This window comes from Macadamia integrifolia, chromosome 8, assembly GCF_013358625.1.
Source record: "Macadamia integrifolia cultivar HAES 741 chromosome 8, SCU_Mint_v3, whole genome shotgun sequence".
Classification (NCBI taxonomy): Eukaryota; Viridiplantae; Streptophyta; class Magnoliopsida; order Proteales; family Proteaceae; genus Macadamia; species Macadamia integrifolia.
This window is the reverse complement of record NC_056564.1, coordinates 23420845-23444883: the sequence shown is the minus strand read 5'-3', so window position 1 is coordinate 23444883 and position 24039 is coordinate 23420845. Positions and strand designations below refer to the sequence as shown.

At 37.7% G+C, this 24039-nt stretch overlaps 4 protein-coding genes and 1 non-coding gene across 7 annotated transcripts; 3 read left to right on the top strand and 2 right to left on the bottom strand.

Moving 5' to 3' along the window:
- The first annotated feature begins 365 nt into the window (after positions 1-365).
- LOC122085451 (probable E3 ubiquitin-protein ligase BAH1-like 1) lies at positions 366-6646 on the top strand. The gene is made up of 6 exons (XM_042653887.1): positions 366-823; positions 4279-4523; positions 4621-4869; positions 4969-5106; positions 5951-6009; positions 6080-6646. The coding sequence occupies exons 1-6, from the start codon at positions 613-615 to the stop codon at positions 6189-6191; spliced, it is 1014 nt and encodes a 337-aa protein (XP_042509821.1). The 5' UTR covers positions 366-612; the 3' UTR covers positions 6192-6646.
- A 1494-nt stretch (positions 6647-8140) lies between these two features.
- On the top strand, positions 8141-12116 carry LOC122086046. Of its 2 annotated transcripts, none has more exons than XM_042654737.1 (4): positions 8141-8536; positions 8666-8702; positions 11281-11348; positions 11886-12116. In XM_042654737.1, the coding sequence occupies exons 1-4, from the start codon at positions 8207-8209 to the stop codon at positions 11889-11891; spliced, it is 441 nt and encodes a 146-aa protein (XP_042510671.1). In that variant the 5' UTR covers positions 8141-8206; the 3' UTR covers positions 11892-12116. The 2 variants fall into 2 exon arrangements, with proteins under 2 accessions (XP_042510671.1, XP_042510670.1); XM_042654736.1 differs by having other exon boundaries at positions 8144-8536; positions 11281-11364.
- A 137-nt stretch (positions 12117-12253) lies between these two features.
- Positions 12254-12325, bottom strand: TRNAG-UCC. Its single transcript has one exon. It is a non-coding gene; the product is annotated as a tRNA-Gly (tRNA).
- A 3411-nt stretch (positions 12326-15736) lies between these two features.
- LOC122085458 (myosin-binding protein 7-like) lies at positions 15737-20023 on the top strand. Of its 2 annotated transcripts, none has more exons than XM_042653901.1 (4): positions 15737-16188; positions 16282-17956; positions 19136-19182; positions 19523-20023. In XM_042653901.1, the coding sequence occupies exons 2-4, from the start codon at positions 16526-16528 to the stop codon at positions 19629-19631; spliced, it is 1587 nt and encodes a 528-aa protein (XP_042509835.1). In that variant the 5' UTR covers positions 15737-16188; positions 16282-16525; the 3' UTR covers positions 19632-20023. The 2 variants fall into 2 exon arrangements, with proteins under 2 accessions (XP_042509835.1, XP_042509834.1); XM_042653900.1 differs by having other exon boundaries at positions 15737-16194.
- A 903-nt stretch (positions 20024-20926) lies between these two features.
- On the bottom strand, positions 20927-22612 carry LOC122086817 (putative pentatricopeptide repeat-containing protein At2g02150). The gene has a single exon (XM_042655770.1). The coding sequence runs from the start codon at positions 22610-22612 to the stop codon at positions 20927-20929; it is 1686 nt and encodes a 561-aa protein (XP_042511704.1).
- Between the last annotated feature and the right edge of the window lie 1427 nt (positions 22613-24039).

Genomic DNA, 24039 nt, shown 5'->3' with positions numbered 1-24039 from the left:
AATATTTCTTTAGAATTGAGAAAATTTAGAATAAAATATAGAATATAATATAAATAAGAAATGAGTTAAACAATTTAATTCCCCTTTTCACTAGTTTGTAAGGAAAACTCCTTACCAAAAAAAAACAAAAAAAAAAAACTAGTTTGTAAGGAAAACTCGGTCAAGTGGGTGTTAAAACTGCTTCAAATTTGGAGGGAAGATAAACCAATATATCTGAAATGTCGGGGGTCCACATGTTTAGGCCGGATGCTGAGACATCGACAGCTTAGACCAATGTTGCGTGAAAACTCCACACACATGCGTTGTATGCAATCAGGGCTCCGTGCTTCAACTGCCAAGTTTTTTTTTTTTGGTAATGAATTGCCGAGTTTTCGCGGCAAGGGAAACGAGTAACATGCGATTTATCCGCGATTTATGCGATCAATATTGACTTTGAAACACTGTCATACTAAGATCTCGATTGATTCCCTCTTTCAAAAACCGATTATTCTCCTTTTCCATCACTGGAAAGTATCCGATCTCTCCAATTTGAAGGGAAATGGTTTTTTTCAAACGCGTATGAGAGGCTGCGGTTGATTCGCTAGGGTTACTGTTGTGGCTGTGGATCTGAGGATGAAGTTTGGGGAGACCTTTACTGAGTATCTTCATGGAGAGCAAGAGCGGTTCCTGGTTAAATGCTCACATGTGGAGTATAAGCGCCTTAAGCAAGTGTTGAAGAGCTGCAAGAGTTGCCGGGCTCTGCAAGATTCTTCTAGTAATGAAGAATCACATGTAGATGGGAGTGACGCAGTGGCCCCGCTTTGCCAATGCGAATCTTGCTCATGTACGTACTTGTGCGCTGTGTGTGTCTTGTTGCTCTTAATTTTTTATTTCTCGTGTCTTATTGCTTGAATTTACTTCTTCTATCAATTTATAGAGAGTATATAATCACTGAATTAGAAAAAAAGAATATTTATGGTTGTTTCTTTTCCATCATTTACAATGAAACTGATATGGGATCATAATATACCATCACGCTTCCGAACTGAACTCCACTCCAGATCAAGTAGGCCTTTCTTAGGGTTTCCACTCTGCTCCAGGGTCTCTGTCACTTTGGCACGAGGTCGCCTCTTTGGCTCGAGGGTTGGCCTTTCTGATACCAGAGATAGGCACTTTGGGAGAACTTGACCCCCATAAGCCGATTGACTTACAAGGTGAAGGAACCCACGCCCATATCAACCCACATCAAATTTCTTTCGAAACTGATGTGGGATTCGCCCCCACACAACTGATATGAGATTGTAACACCAACGTTATCATTTATGTTCTGGAAGCAGAGAAGCAGGACTACTTTAATACAGAGTATCGAGTGGGCATACAGAATCTTAAAAGATACAATTTTAATGTTCATTTATTCTCTGGTACCATCACTTTACAACCTACTATGTGACATATATGTTCCAGAGGCAAAGGCACTGTAGATCTTTTCAGAAGAATCTATTTAACATGGACTGCGCAACTGTTGGTATTGCACTAGATGTCTTCTGATTCATCTGAAAAATCAAGTCCAAGACTTTGAAAAGGATAGAGTAAATACTAAAGGACCCAGTGGAACTGGTTCAGTTGATTCGAAATTGGTTATTGTAACTATTAAAAAAAAAAAAGAGGTTTCCAGCTGCAATGAATGAAATGTAGGTACCACTAGGACCAAAAAGATAAATTGACGACTTTCATAAACTTTTGGGTTTGCTTGATTTATATATAAACTGGGTTGTCACTGATGAAGTAAATCTGGAATTTTGAATACCTAGAAATTCTTTTCCTGTGGCTGCCCTGTCCATATGAAATCTTTCTATTGTAATGCACAGCTGCTGAGTGTTGTCTGTTTCCATTCAAAGATTGTACAATTCCTTGCTAACTGGATTGGCCGAACAGGAACTTATCCATACTCGACTGGATTTTACCTTTTGTTCCCAGATGAGGATAAACTCAAATAGTTTTTCCAAGGACACTCTTGTATCTCTGTCACTTTATAGTGGCCTTCAGTGAGAAGTGTTTTTTTTTTTTCCTGGTGAAGCCTGTCAAATATTTCCCCCTTGTAAAGATAAAAGTAGTTGCTTTTTATATAAAGTAAACAGTCAGGACCTGAATAGAAAAGAATGCAACAAAGGAACCCTTGAGGAGACTTTGAGAATGGGTCTACTATCATCATAAGAGTAGGATACATGTAAGTTCCCCTATTATAGAGTCTATGGGATTCTAAGGGTATGTTGTGAGTGAAGCAGAGCATCACGCTCTGATACCACCGTTTGTCACATCCCATTCTCACTGAACCGGGCCAGTGACCGGGTTAACACCGGTTAACCCAAACTTGCCAGGATCATCTGATACTGTATTCCACCACAGCATACACACCACTAATAAAAGCTCATCAGATCAGTGGAAGACCAAGTTTTACCTGTGCATAATCCCATAATACTTGATACCCGAATTGTGATACAATAGTTATATACATGTGGGTCCGAAGGCATGATATTTACACAATAAAAGTACAATTCACATATCAAGTACATAAAGGAGACCATCAAAATAATCAGAGTACACAACTCGGCTCGGTATCAAAGGCTAGAGCTCAGCTCGGCATCACATGGTAGAGCTCAGCTCAGCCTCAAAAGTGGAGCTCGAGGGTTGGCCTTTCTGATACCAGAGATAGGCACTTTGGGAGAACTTGACCCCCATAAGCCGATTGACTTACAAGGTGAGGGAACCCACGCCCATATCAACCCACATCAAATTTATTTCGAAACTGATGTGGGATTCGCCCCAACACAACTGATATGAGATTGTAACACCAACGTTATCATTTATGTTCTGGAAGCAGAGAAGCAGGACTACTTTAATACAGAGTATCGAGTGGGCATACAGAATCTTAAAAGATACAATTTTAATGTTCATTTATTCTCTGGTACCATCACTTTACAACATACTATGTGACATATATGTTCCAGAGACAAAGGCACTGTAGATCTTTTCAGAAGAATCTATTGACGACTTTCATAAACTTTTGGGTTTGCTTGATTTATATATAAACTGGGTTGTCACGATGAAGTAAATCTGGAATTTTGAATACCTAGAAATTCTTTTCCTGTGGCTGCCCTGTCCATATGAAATCTTTCTATTGTAATGCACAGCTACTGAGTGTTGTCTGTTTCCATTCAAAGATTGTACAATTCCTTGCTAACTGGATTGGCCGAACAGGAACTTATCCATACTCCACTGGATTTTACCTTTTGTTCCCAGATGAGGATAAACTCAAATAGTTTTTCCAATGACACTCTTGTATATCTGTCACTTTATAGTGGCCTTCAGTGAGAAGTGTTTTTTTTTTTTCCTGGTGAAGCCTGTCAAATATTTCCCCCTTGTAAAGATAAAAGTAGTTGCTTTTTATATAAAGTAAACAGTCAGGACCTGAATAGAAAAGAATGCAACGAAGGAACCCTTGAGGAGACTTTGAGAATGGGTCTACTATCATCATAAGAGTAGGATACATGTAAGTTCCCCTTGGATGGTGCTCTCTAACAATATGAATCTAACTATTGGCAAGATATAGTTCTTTTGAAATGTGTGGGGATTATGTTTCTGACCTGTGTATGACAAATGTAATAGGTTTAGTGGTTGATGTCATACTGTACTAGTGGCAAAAAGTTCCCTAGATGGATTGCCAAATGTGAGTACTGTCCAGTTAGAAGAGTGCCACATAAGTTAGTAAAACAGTGGCAATACAATCATGGGGTTATCTATATGGGCAGGTTCAATTTTCTTCAGAGTTAATTTGTTGTCTGTTGACTTTAGTTTGAATATAGAATGGAAAATCATTTTGTTGCTCTAAAGATTTAAGTAATGAGCTTCTTAAACATCAAATGTGATATTTCTGTCTTAAGCATGCTTGCTTATTTGAATTTTCCCCCTCTTTTATATTATTCATTTGAATTTCTTTTCTTCCCCATCACTGGTATCATCTGTAAAAAGTTTCTTAAGCTCCTTAGTCAAATTTCAAACAAGTGTCTTGTTTCCTCTGGTCTATGTATGTGTTTTGTGATATTCTTTGCCACGCCTTTTTTTTTTTCTTCTTCAATTCTTCCTCATTTCCTGGCACAAGAAATGTCCATTTCCATTCCTTTAGTCTTATCTTTATATATGTGCTGAAATTGATGCTGTTTCTGTCAATTTGGACCTGTATGATTATTATTTTTTTAACTAGACAGTAGTTGTTGATGTCAAAGATGTTGTATTTTATAGTGTGTGATCAGATGTTCTTTTCTGAATTGATGAAAGAGTCTTCAGAGATTTCTGGGTTTTTGAGTTCTAGAGTTAGACGCCTCCTCCACCTTGACCTCTCAAAAGGATTGCAAAAATACGTGTTACGTCTGTCTCATTGCTTTGGAAATGATCAACATGCCATGGATCAAGAAGTTAGGATGCTGATTAATTATGTCATAATGAATGCACTTGCTATACGAAAAATCCTTAAGAAATATGATAAGGTAAGCACTTGATGGAACTCTATTGTTAGAGGTTCAATGTTATAATTGATCTTTTTCTATGCAGAAGTCTGAAAATTTCTCTGAATCTTATTTGTAGGTACATAGCTCTAAAAATGGTAGAAACTTTAAAACTAAACTCCAAGCTGAACACATAGAGCTTCTACAATCACCTTGGCTAATTGAATTGGGTGCATTTTACATCAATTCCAATGGATCTGTTGGTGGAGATTCCATTGAGAATTCCCATCAGTTCTCTTTTGATTTTTCTTCAGCTCAGCCCGTCCTGACATTGGTGCTTCCCAATTCCATGAAGATAGAATATAATTTGATTTGTGCTATTTGCTTGGTAAGATACCGGCATATTTTCCTTGGTTGCATTCTGAAGGGAAAATAACAATATTTCTAGTATTGTTTACTCACCTGTTTCTATCTGTTCACTTCACAGGATATTGTTTTTAATCCTTATGCTTTGAGTTGTGGCCATCTCTTTTGTAAAGCTTGTGCTTGCTCTGCAGCTTCTGTTTTGATATTTGAAGGACTTAAATCTGCACCTCCAAAATCAAAGTGCCCTATTTGTAGAGAGGTACATAGTGTTTTACTCATTGTCTTCTTCTTCTTCTTCATTACTGAAGTTCAAGATTTTAAAAAGGAATCTAGAAGAATGAACTACAACCAGCACCACCAATTTCAAGCTATATTCAGGAACTTGGTATAATATAGAAAGTACGGATGATAAGATCTGAGGAACTGTTACATAAAAAGTATCCAATAACCGTATTTTGATTCTTAGAAATAACATTCTGCAAGTAATAACCAGAATTATAAAATTGATTTTAGTAAAGAGAGAAGAAGCGAAAGAGTGATAGGATCGAGAGAAGATGAGGACTAAGAAGAAGAGTGGGGAGATATTACCTGGTTATAAAAGAACCAGAACTAGAAGAAGAAAGTAGGCCAGAAGAAGAGTCTTCATCCAAGTTTGTAGAGCTCAACAGCTCAAAAACTCGTGAAAATTTTAAATTTTATTATTCAAATCATGTCTAACTGAAGGGGGTTATCCATAAATAACCTGTTAAATTTCCTAAACTGACTCATAAAAGTGGTCCTAATCACTCTCACACACTGACTTAATAGACTCAACACTGGTAAAATCTGCTTAGAATGGTTCATCTGAAAATTTTCCTTTTATATCATTTACCTGGAAACAAATGGAACCTAAGGGAAAAAGACTAACCAATTAATATGCAGTACAAGGATTAAATTCTGAACTGAATGCTCTTATACAGACTAGCTGGGTACCTTCTTGATTGCCCGACTCTGAGGTGGTACTTAGGTTCTTTTGATGGCTTTGACTAATCAAAGTCTTGGTTGTCTTCCTTATTTGCTAAGATGGTCATCTTCTGATTGTGTTTTGGCTTTCTGTTCTTCAGGTTGGAGTATATCGTAACTCTGTTCACATGATGGAACTTGATTTGCTCCTGAAAAACAGGTGAGCAACAGATACTGAGTTTCCTGTTTTTATATGAATTCGGTACTGATTTGCATGTAAAATTTTCAAGGTGCAAGGAGTACTGGAAAGAGAGGCTGCATGAAGAACGGGCTGAGATGGTCAAGCAATCTAAAGAGTACTGGGAATCACAATCCAAGTTATTCATGGGATTCGGGAATTGACAACGGTAGCTGTCTTTGGGTACATAATCTGGATCAAGTAGTCTGTTGGTACAGAAGCTGCTTACTTCCAGCTTGGAGAAAGGGAAACAGATTTGAATTTTTTTTTGCTGAATGTCTGGTACTTATGGTTGGTCAAGCTAGTAACTATTTTTACATAATTTTTTCTTGGCAGTGGGGCTTTGATTAACAAATTACCTTAGTTGGCCTTTCTTCATCCCACCAATTGCCCCCAACTGGTGCTGCTGTCAAGTTCCAGCGGAAGCATAACTTTCTGATTCTCCTTTCCAGGTTGATATATATCCTTCATGTATATCAATGGGATGTTACACACTTCATATTTTTCTTTTCCTTGCTAGTTGTCATAGCAAGGGAAAGAAAACATTATGGCTAATTTTTTAATGTGACAAGTGTTCAAGTGTGTTTATCAAATCAATATTTGAATCGTTTGTACTTTATTTGCATGATACCAATGGGTTGTTGGTTTTTTTCATTAAAGATGTACCCTAAAAGTCATTCACAACTGGGGATAGAACTGGGCATTCTGTTCAAATGGTCGTTACATTGTGTGTCCTCAGAATGAAGCTTACGAAACATGAGTGTGAATATATATTCATATGTATATTGGACTTGGTTCGTACATATGTACATTAATTTTGAAGGATGTAAACAGTGGCTGAAGTGCACTGAGCAACATTGAGGAGGCAGATCAAGTAAATAATGAGATAGGCGCCACCGGCGTCGAAGGAGGAGATAGTTTCAGGGTTGAAGTTGGATCAAATGAGGGAGTCAAGTACTCGGGCAATGACGATGATGAAGGCTGAGAGGAAGAAAAGGTTGAAATGGAGGAGGAGCAACCTATTTCATCAGTCAAGGTGGCATAATGGAGCGAGACCAGAACACAGCCTGCTCACCTACCCTAACATTTCAATTATGCAAATTTACAAACAGAGCAACCTCAAAGAAAAGATCATGAAGGTCCTTTGTATCAAACTGGATCTCACTCTGCTGCTCCCATTCCAACAGCCTAAGAACCTAAAGTTTCACGAGGGGAAGAAACATTGAAACCTCAAGGGCCCGTTTGAAACGGCAGAAAAATAAATTTCCGTTTCTAGAAACAGAAATAGAATTGAAGGTGTTTGATATGTTATGTTTTTGGAAGTCGATAGTAACCAACGAAAGAATGGACACGAGTCGTTTTTAAGAATGGACACGAGTCGTTTTTAGAAACGGCGAAACAAGCAACAAGTTCTACTTGTTTTGCCTGTGTCGTTTCTTGATCCATAAATAGGTAGAAATTTTATCAAACAAAACAGTTTTATCAAACGTTTTTTGTTTCATTTTTGTCATTTCTAGACACAGAAACGGTAGAAACATGTTTCTTGAAACGTTATCAAATGGGCCCCAATAATATAAACAGAAACCTCATGATCAATTCAAAAAGCACTGGTAAAAATGATTTTTTTACCTTCTTACCCTTTGCCCGTGATCCACCAATACGGGATTGAGAATTTTATTTAACGAGACAAACATTATATTAAAAAACAAAAGGAAGACATAACCTGTCTCATCTCAACCCGTGAGGTAGTAATTACTATATCACTCACAAAACCGTAATGAAAAACATCCATAAGAGAAAAGATTACATTCTAAACATTGGTAATCTTGCTTCTGCACCACCGTTTTGTGTGGACTGCAGATGCCTCCCGCACCATCTGGTTCCTGTATTAGTGGATTGATACGAAAAAAAAAAAGGGAAAATCAAGGGTAATTAATTCTGTCTGATCAAGACCGATACGGGTTAATCTGGATTGATATTGATTCCATATCGGCCGATGTGATCTCAAGACCGATTCCGTCATCTTAAACCACGCCCCACACTAGTTTCCTGGAACCTCTTCCATTTATCCGAGATTGGTGTTGCCCAAGGGTATATCGGTCAATACAAGCGTTCTTTATGCTCTTTCCGCTAAAACATAGCGAGCCCACCACAGCTGAGCTCCTCTTATACTCTATCCATGGCGACGCCCTTCTGCCCTTTACATCGTTTCGCTTCTTTTTCTTCTTGTTCTTCGAACTCGATTTCTAATTCTCCACCCTCAACTGCTCCAATTCAGTTCTTTCTCAGCTCTGTAAACTCCCAGCCTCTTTTCCTACCGAGCGGAAAACCACATACTTTGATTTCGAAATTCTTTGGTTTGAAGTCCAAATTCATACTACCATCTAAGCTCCTTTTCCATCCCATTTTACTCCTAAATGGTTACGAAAGGCCTGTAGATACTCAGGCGCTACTTACCACTGTTAGTGTCTTCGCTGCCATTGCTCTGTCTCTGTTTCTAGGACTGAAGGTGATTTCTCTAACTTTTGTTTTGTGTGTTTCGTTCTATCTATTTATTTTATTTTATTTTTATTTCTTTTCCGTGGTGGAGAATTTTAGGGTTAAGTTTTCGGAATCTGTAATTTGTGGGTTTTTGCAGGGAGACCCTGTTCCTTGCAATAGGTGCGCTGGTAATGGTAACTCCTTTTCCTTTCCAAGAGTCTGATATGATTAATATGTATCGTGTTGGAAATGTGGTTGAGGTATAATAAATCATAGAAAATTCTTTCTGCGGAAATTGGTTATTTTGGTTTCTTATGGAGCTCCCAGTGTCTGTTCTAACTTTCTGAAAATTTTGTTTGTATGAATTGCCTGCCTAGTGTTGGATAAGAACTGATAAAGTTAATCGATTTAAGTCCTATGAATCCTGTTATAGATTTTTTTCTCTCTAATGACATAAACAGAAGATCATTGCATTAAAGCATAAGAAAAAGAAAAATCATCGTCCCAGTACAGAACATAAAAGGATAGGTGGCATACCAACCCATTCACCATTTATCCTAAATCTAGCAACAATCAAGGCAAGAATATTGAAAACTCATTTACAAACTCGTGGTATGACAAAATATTACAGAATAGAAGTAAGAGCTTGAAGAAAGAATGCTTAAAATAGTAGGATAAATTTAATTTCCCAATCACGGTTGAAGGAATGACTTGAAAGAACCCAATCAATCTTAGCACAATCAGGTTCCACTATAGTATGCCTTAAATGAAGTTTGAGAAGCAGTCTGAGACCTTCCAAGACTGCCAAGAGTTTCTGCAAAAGAAAAAGGGACCTCGGTTGATCCACCCCTTCATGAAAGAACAACGAGGATCCTGGAGGAGGAGGAATCTGTGATGCTGCTGTCCTGTGCATGATATAAAAGGGTTGTACTAGTTTTTTTCGTGCATGATATAAAAGGGTTGTATTAGTTTTTTTCATGGATGGGTTAATATCTAACACGCCATATACTCCAACATAGATTAGCTTAATTGACGAAGAATAAAAAATGTCTTCCTTAGGAAGTCCGTCTATAATGAACCATGACTAGAACCAGTCTTTGGAAGAATAAAATCTGATTCCTTCCACTCTGATGTACAGTTTAGAAGCAAATCAGACACACTTCACCTTCTTGCGAAAAAGTAAAGCATGCATAACTGAGTCTTCTATATGGGAACACCATGGGAAAAATGAAGAATCTGAGCTATTTCTTCTCCAAAATTATCTTTAACAGCTAGAGCATTATGAATAGCTTTCCAAAGAAAATTCTTGACCTTGGGAACTGTTCCTAACTTCCATAGTTTCTCTCACATATCCTTGTATGAAGGAGAGGTGGTGGATTGGTTGTGTGTTATACCTTATTCACTCAATTGTTTCCTCCTTTGATATCAGCAAAAGCAATTTGCAAATAAGGCAGTTTTTTCAAAGAGGTAATATGGGTTTAAAATGTCATTGAATAGGGGAATCAATGAGAATTAATTACTAGACAGTATAATATAAGCACTTCATTGCGACACATTATCTTGTTCATAGAATTGGTGTGTGTGTGGGGGGGGGGGGTGGTGGGATGCAAGTTTCTGGTGGAATTTTGTTTAGGTAGTAACGTATGGGGTTCAGACGTTTTTGGGGGGGGGGGCTGCAGCTAGGCATATGAACTTTGTCCAATATTTTTGGTCCACAAGCATTATCGAGAATGCATGAAACATGGAGACATGTAAGATTATGTTTCTTCATTTTTGGTCATTGTGTGAACCTTGAAAAAATTCATGCTAGTATGAGCTAACTAGACATGACGCCTTTCTTAGGGAAGTCTTTGAATTGTGATGCCAGACCCACCTTCAGAACCTGCCTTCGTCACTAATCTACTAATTTTGGTCCACTTGCTTCGACATGCTACATTCCACCTCCAAACAACTTTGACCATAAATAAATAAACCGTGATGCTTTGTGTTTGGTTTTGTTGCATATTCCAGATGCTGAGATAATTATGCATGCCAATGCGTGGTAAATTACTAAGATATGTGTGTCAGCCATTTGTTGTTGTTTTCTAACTTTGTATGGATTAACCTCAGAACAGATGTTGTGAATCACTTTGATGCTCTAGTGCTCAAAACTTTTTCTACAAATTTCACATTTATGGCAGAGATAAGTAGTTTCTGGGGGCAAACATCCCAGTGACTACACTTACAGTAGTAGTTCATCATTTATGTTTGGATTATATGAGAAGGCATAGAGACAAATAGGGCTAGACATGCTTAGCTATCACTTTGATGCTCTAGTGCTCAAAACTTTTTCTACAAATTTCACATTTATGCCGGAGATAAGTAGTTTCTGGGGGCAAATGTCCCAGTGACTACACTTACTGTAGCAGTTCATCATTTATGTTTGGATTATATGAGAAGGCATAGAGACAAATAGGGCTAGACATGCTTAGCTATTGCTTCATTCAATAGATAAGATACATTCCCTTCTGCTGGTTGCAGGTAGATATATAATATGCATTCCTATTGCTGGCTGCTTAAAATGGTTCTTTCTTAGAAGAGACGATGTTTAATTATGGTTCTATTGCAGATGGTTCGCTTAATTTTATTCGTTCAGTGCGATGAGAATTTAATAGTGCCATCTATGAACTATCAATTTAGACTAAAGAGTAAAGACTGCAGGAGTCACTTTGTTGTTTGCATCATATGTGATTTATTTTCATCTTAATCAAGAAAAAAAAATATATTGGACAGGTGGCACCAAATGTGTCTTCTGTGACAATGGCAAGATGAAACAAGAAACAGGCTTGGTCGATTGCAAGGTATGCAAGGGAGCGGGTAAGTTTTCCTATTGAGGTTGTATTACTGCTGTTGACTTTTAGGTTGCCTGAATTTTGTAAGAGATTCAAAAAGTTCCTGATTAGAATATAAGGTGTTTTCTCTCTTCCTTTTTGGATACTTATTTCGTTTAATCTGTATTTGACATCTCTGTCAAGCCCTAAAGGTGGCTATTGTTAATTATAGACAGAATAATAATGAGCCCATATTGCGGGCGAAAGAATCTTCTGTGATGAGCGGTTAGCTGGCAGTGAGCATCAAACGGCTGGGGTGCATGCTGGGGCCCTCCAGCCGTTGGATCCTCACTGCCGCTCACTGCTGAGGATCGAGACTCCATATCGCTGACCCTCCGTCTTTTCTACCAACCGGATATTTTCTGCTGCTTCCATGTGCATCTGATTTATGGTTTGTAGGACTCAGAAACATAGAATTGCCATCCATGAGAGAGCATGGGACATTCAAATTCTTCAAAGTCTTCACATTTATTTCCATACTGAACTCTTGTTCCCATCTCCCTGCAGGATTGATACTTTGTAAGAAGTGTGGAGGTTCTGGATATTCAAGACGCTTATGAGCCAGGCCGATGGTTCTTTGTCTGTCTTTGTTCATCCTTTGTACCATGAGACCAGCTGCCCAGCCTTCTTTCGCATTGATATAGTATATATCTCTCTTTGGGAAATGTCTACAAATGTAGAAATGGGAAACTGTAGAAAAGAAAATTGTAATGTTATCATGAGATTACCTTGTCTGAAGCCTATGTTTTTGGTTTGCTTTCGCAGAATATTCAATTGGGGAATGGGGAACCACCAGAAATTATTTGGAAAAAAAAAAGAAAAGAAGCTAGTGTGTGGTTCATCAACAGAAAAATTACAAAAGAAAAATCATTGATTGCGTTTGCCGGGAGTCGAACCCGGGTCTATTGCTTGGAAGGCAATTATCCTAACCGTTGGACTACAAACGCTTTCACATGAATGAATTTACTGTAAATTTAAATTCAACAAAACATAAACAAACTCCCGTCTTGCCGTTGATACCTCAAGGAGCTAACGATGACTAATGGTTGAAATTTTTGTAGGTATGTGGTAATGGGGGTGTCAATTTCAGGTCGGATCGATTCTAACATGTTTATGGCCCAATTAATAAACATGTTGAGTTAAAATAGGCAATTCAAGGGTGTATGGTGTAAGCCCCACAAACATCGAACTTGGCACAACCCACTGGCACGATGGGGATTAAATTTTCAAACCATTGTGGTTACTGAAGATTGCTCCCACCTACTAGTATCTCGGGTATCTTTTTTGATACTCAATCCCCTCATTTTTAAATTTCAAGTCTATAATTTCTCTCTTATCTTTTGGAATGCTAATGTTATAGTGCATTCACTAGCCCGGAACACCCTGTATGTGGCATGCTCTTCATGCCTGATGCTATAATAAAAAATAAAATTTTACCAAAAGAAAAACATTGGTGTGCTCAAATCCAATAAAATATAGTTTAGCCAACCAAATGTGTGGATCGTAACCAATCATTTTCAGGAATAAGAAGAGCTAAGACTCTTATGCATGGGTTATCATCCAATGATAATCTGTGTTTCTAAGGATTACAATCAGATTTGATATGGTCAATCCATATTAATATTGAAATCAAACCTATAAGTACAGCCATCAATACCATATACTAAAACTTCGCTCCTAAATCCATAGACGAAATAGACAAAAAGATACATATATATATATATATATATATATATTTTTGGTATTCTAGAAATTGCAAAATAAATTTGTATCTATCTATCTCTCTCCTCCTATTAAAAAACGTCTTCTATGCTCTCTCATTTCAGCCCTCTCATTAGTTGAACTATTAACTCCAACAAACCAACGGCATACCTTTTATTAAAAGATAGCTTATAGTTTTGGTATTTTTCTTGGAATTTATTTATGTTAAATGAGACAAAATCTTTTGAATATATTATATTTTTTTCACACCCACCAACTTTGAAATATGAACTTCGGAGAAATCGAGAAATACATAACATGATACACACACACACTGCGACACATTCCACCAGGACCACCACATCTCTGAATGTCAAGCTCTGACGGTTTACTTTTTTTTCTGGTAAAGTGACAGTTTAGTTAGTTACTCACAAAAGCGCATTGCTATTTTCAAACTTTAATTTACCATTTCATTTATGTTCTTATATATTAATTGATTAAATAGTCCATTTGTTTTGCAGATATGATAAACGGTTTTTAGGAATTCTTATATATTATTTCTTAAGAAAAAAAAAAAAAAACCAAAGTACAATTAAGATTGCTTTAATACCCATAGTTTGGTTGTCAAGAAATGAATAAAATAAATAAATAAATTTAAAGCAAGAAATAAACGCATAGATCTGAGATTCTTTAGGAATGGCTATAGTCTTGTATGCATTTTCATATTGATTTTATTGAGGTGTAGAGTGGTATAAAGAGTTTTTCTAACTAAGTAAAAAAAAACTATGACTCTCTAAGTGGTTGTAGGTATTCGTATAACAATATAAATTTCTTATGATGTACGTGCTTTTTGTTTAAATTATTTTCTTCATAATTACACATTCAACCCAAACGATAAAGTCAAACTGATAAAAACAGAGAATATCTTTAGTTTGGTACCCCATTTTACCACATAAAAGGTGATATGGTGACTTCGATAGTATGGATACCTAAAAATGATCTATTTTAACCACATATCAAATTTTATATTCAAACTCATCATTCATCCATAAACACTTGTATTCTAATTGTTCATCCATTTTTACTAAAGTTTTTATTTTTTTCACTAATTTTCAAATAAATAAAACAAATGAGAAATAATTGAACCAATTGATAATAAAGATTATTGAAACCAATTTGCTGTGAAAAAGAAATTGATGTTGAAATGGATGACAAAAAATGGGTGGAAAACTATGAATGAAGCACTTGAATTACTTATCACAAGTTCTTATGGAAAAGGGTTAAAAAAATCATAGATTGTAAAGTTATGGGTTTCGTATATACTCAAATCCTCTACCTAAATCTAATGTAATCAATGTTATGGACACCTCAACTGATCATGCTACCTTATAATTAAAAATAAGCAAAGTTGACTACATCAACCCTCAATCACTCAGATCACATGACAATTAAAAAGTATCCAAGGATATGTTTCCCTTTAAACAAAAGGAAAATTATTAAAATATCTCTTAGTTAATCTTCTTCTTCTTCTTTTTCACATGAACGTGAATCATTTGGATGAGCCAGTATCTATCCTTAACATGTGAGGGTGTTCAAAACGACTTGCAGAAATAGTATATATTTATCAGAAAAATCTTCATTATTATTAAAGGGCGTATTGGAAAAATGTTAACTTTAACAATTTGAAAACTAAGGAATTCCTTCCAAAGGTGTAGCCACCTTATGTTGTCGCGACAAAATTGTATACATTGATGATGAATAGAAGTACACAATTATCTAATTGAGTCATCTAAAGTTGGTATGTTTCTTAGATTTCAAAGTAGTTAAAATTTGATATTCCCCCCTTATTTACTTAGACAGTTGCACAATCTCAATCATTTTGAAGTACATGCTTACCATAATGATTTCCGTTGAAAATGGAAAACATAAGGCCCTTGGATATATCATTTCCCCCATATGACTGAGTATATAAAGATAGTATGAGACCATAAATTAAATACTGAAATGACAGAGAAGAAAGCCCTGGGGGTGGAGGAGGTAGTACTACAAAATAATAGAAAGCATTAAAGTTAATTGTCTCTAAACATAAAGTAACTTAGTGTAATCGAAAGAGATGTCAACATGAATGCAAAGGAAATAGTTATTTATGGTGATTTTTTATGCATTCTTATTTAATATTTTTTGCCAAATTAAAAAAAAAATTAATTGATTACCACGTTATAAACGATCTAAAATTATATAACAACTTAATCCTATCTTCTTTTTTTTTTTTTTTTTTTGTTCTTTAACAATTTTTTTTCTATCTTATATGCAGAAGTTTAGTTCATTTGTATCTTTCATACGACACATTTTTTTATATTATGGTTTCATCATAATCTCATACACTGCTTCATCTACTAACCTTTTAAATTTAGTATCACCACTAAAAGAACAAAGTTAAATTAACATTGCAAAGGTATTACTAGAGTAAAAGAAAAAAAAATCAATATTTTGATTTTTTTTTTTTGACATCCAAACATAGCCTAAAGCATAAACCATTGTTGATATGATTATGAGATTTGCTGACTCGGCAGGAACTAGGGGCAAGGGGGGTGAGGTTAAATTAAGGGGATTGCCAGGTGACGATTATATCATATTAAGAAAATCCAACACACAAAAAAGATTGACAGAGCCACGGTTCTATTCTGTTGTAATATAAGGTTATCACGTCGGACTCCGACAAAACACAACACCTCCTGTCCTACCCAACTGTTACAGCTTTTTTCGGGAAAAAAAAACTATCTTCTTCTCCTCTCTCTTTCTCTCTTCTCTTTCGAGCCCAGACCCAGAGACAAGGCTCAAGAAACAACAATTGAAGCGGTCTAGGGTTCCAAATTTCTTCCAACTCTTCTTCCATTTCTTTCTTTCGCTTCCCTTCCACTCGCCTCGCCTCACGCTCTCTGTGAACGTTTGTTTGTTAACTGGGAATTCCCGCTGCAATTTCAATCTACGGAAAGAGCAGGGGGAACGATCAGGTTTCGCCGTTTGCAGGCCTCTCTCAGATCCGTGAGCTACCGGAGATTGTCTCATTTGAGCTCTCTTCTGGCTTCTCTGTTCTACTTCTTGAAAGGTTAAGGTGAATTACTGCTTTTCTCTTTGTTTCTTGTTTTTATATATTCGTGATGATGGTGGAGGGAACTTTTTGTCTTTGTTTCGATTACAGGTGAAGGAAGGAAGGAAGGAAGGGCGAGCTAGCGAGCGAGAAAGAGAGGAAGATAGATTTTTATTTATTTATTTATTTTTTCCATTCTTTTTCTGTTAGTTTTTTTCCTTTTTGATTACCGGTTGTTGGGTTCGGCAAAGGGGAACATTGAAAGGATCTGCAATATCTTCTACGGAAGAAATCGAGCTTCCGGATAGAGAAGATTTTATCTTTGGCTGGAGGTTTACTAGTGTTTGATGCACGTATGTTTATGGATTCTGAAAAGTCGCCACCTTCAACAGATTTGCTTAAATGCTGTGGCTGTGGCTGTAGCTCTTGTGGCACGTTGATCAACGGTGGTTCTATAACTTGGCAACGTTCCGTGAAAAGGAAGTTTGATGAGCTTCAAGATGGTTTCCCAAATGGTGTACCCAGTTTCGATCAATCGTCTGTTGCAAAAGTCGAGATTGAGAATGAATGTACTGCCCTGCGAGAGACGGTCAGCAGCCAGCAGCAGACCATTCAGGAGCTTTACACTGAATTGGATGAGGAAAGGAATGCTTCTTCATCTGCTGCAAATGAGGCCATGTCTATGATATTGAGGGTGCAGAGGGAAAAGGCCGAGATCCAGATGGAAGCCCGGCAATTCAAACGGTTTGCAGAGGAGAAAATGGCCCATGATCAGCAAGAGCTTCTTGCATTGGAAGACTTATTGTATAAGAGAGATCAGGCCATCCAAGCTCTTAACTGTGAGGTTCAGGCGTACAAACACAGGATGTTGAGTCTTGGGCTCACTGAGGCAGAGGTGGAGGGACAAAAGAGTCCTCACAGTCGTAACCCCAACCTGGGTGACAATGTTGAATCCCAATTTGAATTTCCCCCATATGACTACCCTCCTATAAGATGCAATATGAATGAAAACCAGTGTCGCCCGGATGTTGAGGATGATGTTGATCTTGAAAAATATGCCTTTGGTGAAACTCCTCGACCTTTTAGTGATAGCCCTTTCACCCGGGAACATTTGCAGAATTTGGAAAACAGAATCTATCAAATGGAGAGAAATCCAAGCAGCAATCATTTGGATAGGGAATTTTTTGGCACAAGGAACATTTCTGAGAAGGGGGTGATCGGTCAGTCTCCAAAACGGCCTGGGCATGCCAGGATGTTCTCCACTGACAGCTTCGGTTCATTGTATGGTACAGTTAAAGAAACGGCTCAGGATAGCAGGATGGAAAGTCCAAAGACTGCTCCCAGCTTCAAAAAGATGAATTATTTTTCGCACACAGAGGAGTATTCTAATTTGAGAAAGCTTGATAATGCATCAGATCATGGAGATGACATGAGTGACCGTGTATATACTATTGACTCTATCCATAATGGAGTATCTTATAACAAAATTCCTGAGAACAAACCTGCTATTGGAATCTGTGAAGATTACGTAAACACGCCGAGGGATTCACTGAATATAGGTGATCCTGATGTCAAAAAGCTCTACACGAGGCTTCAGGCACTTGAGGCAGATAGGGAGTCAATGAAGCAGGCAATGATTTCAATGCGGACTGATAAAGCGCAACTAGTATTACTGAGGGAAATAGCTCAACAATTATGTAAAGAAATGACACCAGAAAGAAGGATATCTCCACCTGTGAAGAAGCCATCTCTGATTGGGAGCTTTTCCTTGATCTCAGTACTGAAGGTAATCTACTTTTCCATCTAACCACCAATATCTATGGTGTGCTTTGTTTTTTGTAATTGATCCATTTCCTTTGCAAAAAATTTCTTATTTGGTTTGCTACTACTAAACCCCCTAATCTTATTTGTTCTTAGGTTGCTTATGCAATATATTGGTCATCTTAATTGTCATCAGTCAACATCATAATCATCATAGTTTATTGCAGCTCCATGCATTTGTTTCTTCTAGTTTCTTCCCCTTGGCTGTTTGCACTTTGTAGAGGATTCTTCAGTATGCTAGACTGTTTAGTGACAAGTGTTATTAAATTCAAACATTATGTTACTTGTAAGCGTTGTATTGTTTTGTAAATTTGGTCAATTTAAATTGAACCAGAACAAATTCTGGTACTTACAAAAGAGTCTGGAAAATCCGAACTGAAAGTCATTTAATATTATGCTACAGAAGGTGGATTAGAAGAGAGAGAGAGAGAGAGAGAGAGAGAGAGAGAAATGAGTGGAATATCTTGCCTCTTGAAAAAAAAAATCCGAAATTTGGTATCAAGTCAAAAAGGGAAAAAGTGTGTGGACATTTCAACTTTAATGAGATAGAGGCCAAGAAGTAATAATCATCTACACCCTATGGTCTGTCTGAGACATGCTTTTTTTTGGTTATCTCTGGTTAATTGGAAAGCATTAGGCTTTTTAGCGATTTGAGGGAGCATTTGAATCCGAACACTTCCACTTGAATCTCATGAGGATTTTCCTTGGCCTTGTTTTACCCTTTTCTCCTCCCTCCCAAAGTGAATATCTTTAGAGAAAGTTCAGGGAGAGGATGTGTCATCTATGTTTTCTCTGTGATTATGGTGGTTTCTTTTCATAATGTCAAGTAGGTTTTGAAGTAAGCTTTGAAACTGGGTGTATGGTGTATGCATTTCAGGATATAGTCTATTCTTACTTTTTATCACCTGGGGTTTGACTTTTGAGTGAATGTGTTATACTTTTGATTGCGCTGATGAAAGTTCATCTCATAGTTGGGGGGGGGGGGGTGTTCTCTTGTAAAGCAACAAGAGAAGTGGGACCCCATAAGTTCTGATGATGTTGCAGTTTGTGCAATCTGATGTTTAAATGTCCCGAGTGCTAAGTTACATTCCTTTCTTCTTTCTTTTTTGAGAGTTTATTATATCTACCCTACTTTTGTGTTCAGTGGATCGTGTCTTTTGTTTTCTGGAGAAAAAAAGCACGCCGAAGCAAGTGAGTTTCCTTTTGTTTGTTTCTGACTAAGTTCTTATGCTTTTTATTCTAAGTTCTTGCCAACACAATACACATTTCTCCTAGCCATCAATTGCTGGCCCACTCCTTAAATGAGTTGTTGGTTGAAAGTTGTAGTAATCTATTGACCATAACCATATGATCAAGAGCTGAAACTCTATACCCTATATGCAGAGGTGATCTGTTTGGTCTGGTTTGGTTTTATGGATTATGATGGCCTTCTGAGGTAGATAACCTCAGATCAACAGATCAATGGTTGGATTTTTGGTTGCTTGTTCACAGTTAATTTATTGCAATATTTCTTTCTTAAATATGTATTCAGGTATATGTTTGGGCTATCGGCCGAAAATGTAGGCTTGCTGATGCTTTTAGATAAGGGCCCTTGCGTGCGACCATGGAGATGTCTTTCAAGTATACGACCAAGGAAATAGTCTGGAGGCTTCTATACCTATCAGCAGTATCTGTGGGTTCCATGCTCATCTACGCAGATAGTAGTGTACATCAAACTTGATTTTACATACAGAATTACATTCATTTCTAGATTCTGCACGACTCCAGAATCTGTGCAGTATTGGTCTTGTACGTCTCTTTTCTGGGTTGAAGTTTAATTGTTGGGATTGATCAGTAAATCATGGATAACGTGTAGATTTGGGGTGTTCCTTTGATCTGTAGAAAACATACTTCCAGGTATGCCACTTGTGACATCCTCCAAATGTATATCACAGTTTATGTAAAATTCTCAATCTGAACATGCTTTACGCAGTCTTTTCCTGCTGAATTAGACCTCAATCATTCAGCTTTGGCCCTGGAGGTCTTTTACTTCCGTAGAAATCCATACCCCTTTCCTGAGTTAAAATCCGAAGTGTGCGGTTACTTGTCTTTCCCTTACCCCTACTTAGTTAAACTTGTTACTAGGTTTGATACTTTGATTCAGCTTGTGTTTTGCAACTTAACATGGCCTAAATCATCCATCCTTTTGAAAAGTTTGACCTAATCAACCTACTTCTCAGGAGCTGCCTGGCTCTTCCAGATCGTGTGAGTTTCACTATTAAGGTGAGGGTTAACATTTAAGATCATTTGAGAGTATAGATAGTTTTTGTCGACTGGAACCTGTTCTTTGTTGAACGTAGTTAAACTTCTGTTGGATTGGATAAAGACCTGAGCTGGTGCGACCTGAATTGAATTGGGCTTTTACTCCTTACAGGAGCAAGGAAGCAGTTCATTGTCATATTGCTCCTCTTAACCATGTTGATCAAAATTCAAATGCTGTAACTTTTTAACTTTGTTTTAGTACTAGGTAGTAGAAATTTTAGCCACTCCATTACTGACAATCCTCAACTTGATCAACTTAGCTCAGAAGCTCTCATTAAGGTTAAAGAATTCCTTTTATTTGTGCAAAGTTACAGGCTTTGGCATGTAATCTGAGAAACCCCAGCCAATTCCACCGAAAGCACAACCTGAGAAGTGATAAACAACAGACCAATCCACCAAACCAATGGATTACATTGTCTACCTAGATTATTTGTGTTGGTATTCTTGGTGTTGAGATTGTCAAAAACTGCTGGGCTGCTAGCTACTCGTCTAACCTCCTCACGCATCGGTATAAATAGAAGTTCCAACCTGACCTTCTCTATCCACACAATCGCCGCCGGATCGTTCAAGAATGTTCATGAACGATGTGCAGCATCTACCTGGATGAGTTCATTGATCGCAAGGTACACTTCTTTTAGCCGATATTCTGAACCTCCCGAATAGAATTCTTCACCTGCATTGCCTCTTCATCCTTCCCCTCGCTCATAAGACTTGTTATTAATGAATTACATGACTCAAGATCTGGGTCCCAACCTTTTCGTTTTATCTTTTCCACTAATTCTAGAGCTTCGGTCACATTTTTCATCATACAATGCCCACGGAGTACTGTATTACACATTCTTAGATCAGGTTCCAGTCCCCGATCCTGAAGCTCATGTAAAAGTTTGTTAGCCATGTCCATTCTGCCTGCTGAGCAGACTCCTTTCATCAAGGCATTGTAATTCTCGATTTCTGTCATAAATCTCTTTTTTGCAATAAGATTCTTCAGTCGGAAGGCCTCACTTACTTTACCACCTAGGCACATGCGGCATATGAGGTTATTGTAGACACTGATGCTAGGATGGTGACCCCTTCGGATCATCTTCGTAAATATCTTCAAGCCTTTTAACCACCAGCCGTAGTTGCAGAGAGAATCCACCAGCTGGGTATATACAAATTTCCTGTCAATCCAACCCACTCTCCTCATGTAGTTAAACAAATTGTTCCCATATTCAGGCTGGCCTAGTTTGCATAACTCTTTGATAAGAAGGTTCACAGTGTAACTGTCAGGCTTAACCTTCAAATCCAGCATCTGCTTGAAAAGCCTACAGATCATCTGTGTATCTCCCTTTTCAGAAAAACCTTCAATCAAGATATTGAAGCTGTCAAGATCAGGCATACAATCTCTCTGCTTCATTATATTAAAGAGATCTATGGCTTCATCAGTCCTTCCTTCTATGCAAGCACATTTCATCACAATATTAAAAGTTTGGGTATCCAAAGCATCAATCCATCCATCCAGCATTTGGTAGAACAACTCCCAACCCAGATTCTTGTGCTTCGAAATGAGTAACTTATTCAGAAGAACATTACAAGATGAATGAGAGGGAACAAATCCATAAGTTCTCATCTCATCCAACAACTCTAGGGCTTTTCCTAATTCCCCAACTCTCACCCATTGCTGCAACATAATATCAAAGTCAGAAGGGGTTACATTGAAACGGAGATGAATCTTCTTATGAAGCAAATCATCGGCCATGGCAGCATGTGAAGGATGGGAATCTTTGGTTACGATCTTGAGGATTGCTGAGTAGGTTAGACTGTCATGACTAAAGCCAGCACGCTCTTCTAACCACTCGAAGAACTTGAAAGCCACATCTGGTTTCCTAATTCGTTTGATGACTTGGACGGCAATAGGAGGGGTGATAATGGAGTAAGAGACATCACAAAGCCTGTGGAGCAATGAATCCCACTGATCCGTCTTCTGAATAATAGAAACCATACTTCTGACCAGAACACTGCAGGAAATTGGTCTATGACTAGCTTCGTTTCCATAACCCCTCAATGAAAACAAAGGGTTTTTGGAAACGATTCTAACATTTTGCCTTCCAAAAGAAGGGTTCTGGGAAACGATTCTACCGCATTCGGATACGGAAGAGCCATGAAATGGATAGCAGAATGTGAAGATCTGTCGACAATTGAATAAACCATTTGGTGGGTTCTCTAGGATTATCTGCGATGCGTAGAATAACTTCAAATTCCAGTGATTCTCCACTCCAGAATTGAAGATATAAACAATTCTGTAATTAAACGGTACAAATCTCCTGCGAGCAATATTCATCTTCGTTCCCCACTTAAAGCTATTCCGTTTTGGAATTCTGGCATCTAGTGTTTCTATAAGTTCTAATTCAAATACTATCTACGGCAATAGCTACACAGTAGAAAATTTCTAGGGTTTCTCCCAAATTCGGAAGCTTAGAAGAACCATAGAAGATCTACTTCAGGGCTTCAAAAAAAAGCTCGGAATTTTAAAAAAATGGTGTGCGTAACGAAGCAAAGAATTTGAAAGCACAGAAGGTAGGAAGAGTCGATTCGAATACATGTAAAGCCTTACCAACTCGATTCAGTTGTTTGAATCAACAGTGAGATATCTCTTGCTCCGAGTTGCGACGAGCCGACGACAACCTCATTAGTCAGATAATGAGTTCTGAATCATTTCCCGGACAAGACAAAGGGAAGTCGTCAGAGCAGGGTTTCAAGAGTCGGCGAATCGGATCGGGAATCGCCCGGTCCACAGTAGACCGACTTGGTGTAGCATAAGTTGGGTCCTCCGATCGGGTTTCTGTGTTACGATACTAAAAGAACTTAACCTCATAAATTGGCTTAGTGTTACGATACTAGAAGAACTTAACCTCATAAACCGGCTTAGCATTACGATACTGGAAGAATTTAACCTCACAAACCGGCTTACAAGGTGAGGGGACTAAAGAACATATCAACCAAAATTAATTTACATAGGAAACCAATGTAAAACTAACTCTCATAAACTAATATTGGATAGCAACATACCACCATGCTTCTGAACCTGACATTCACAGTGATTCACTTCGGATCAAGTTGCCCTTTCTAAGGGACTCTCACTCTGCTCTAGGGTTTCTGCCTGATGACAGATAATCCTTTCCTAACACTCTCACTTTGGCACCAAGTCATCCCTTTCACACACAGGTAGGGTTGAGGATCAATTGTTAAGATACCGCTGAAATGACCCTGAAAGAACTTCACCTCATAAATTAGCTTACAAGGTAAGGGCATTCAAAATCATTCAAAATCATATCAACCCAAATCAATTCCCATAAAAAGCCAATGGTGGAAGCAACCCCATATCATAACATTATGCTTCGAAGAATTGGGACAAGGATTATCTAGTTTGGGTTCGAGGAATATGTTAGAATGCTACTTACTTCAGGTACGCAGATAAGATTGGTAAGAGGAAAGGCCATTGTTATCTCTTCGAACCAGTCAATGGAATGTTACAAAGCCTAAGTTGGTTTGGAAATATTCTGTGGAGCTAAAAAATTCCACTAAAGATTCAAGTCTTCCTACGGAAAGCCTGTATCAACAGTTGTTCATTGGGTAACTAGATTACCATCCCATAGAGAGTTGCACTTCGGATCTTAAGATTTGTAAGATGTGATTACTGCTTCTCTCTCTTTTAAGAATAAGTTCTTTTGGTTACTGATCGATTCATTAATCATTAATCCTTGCCAA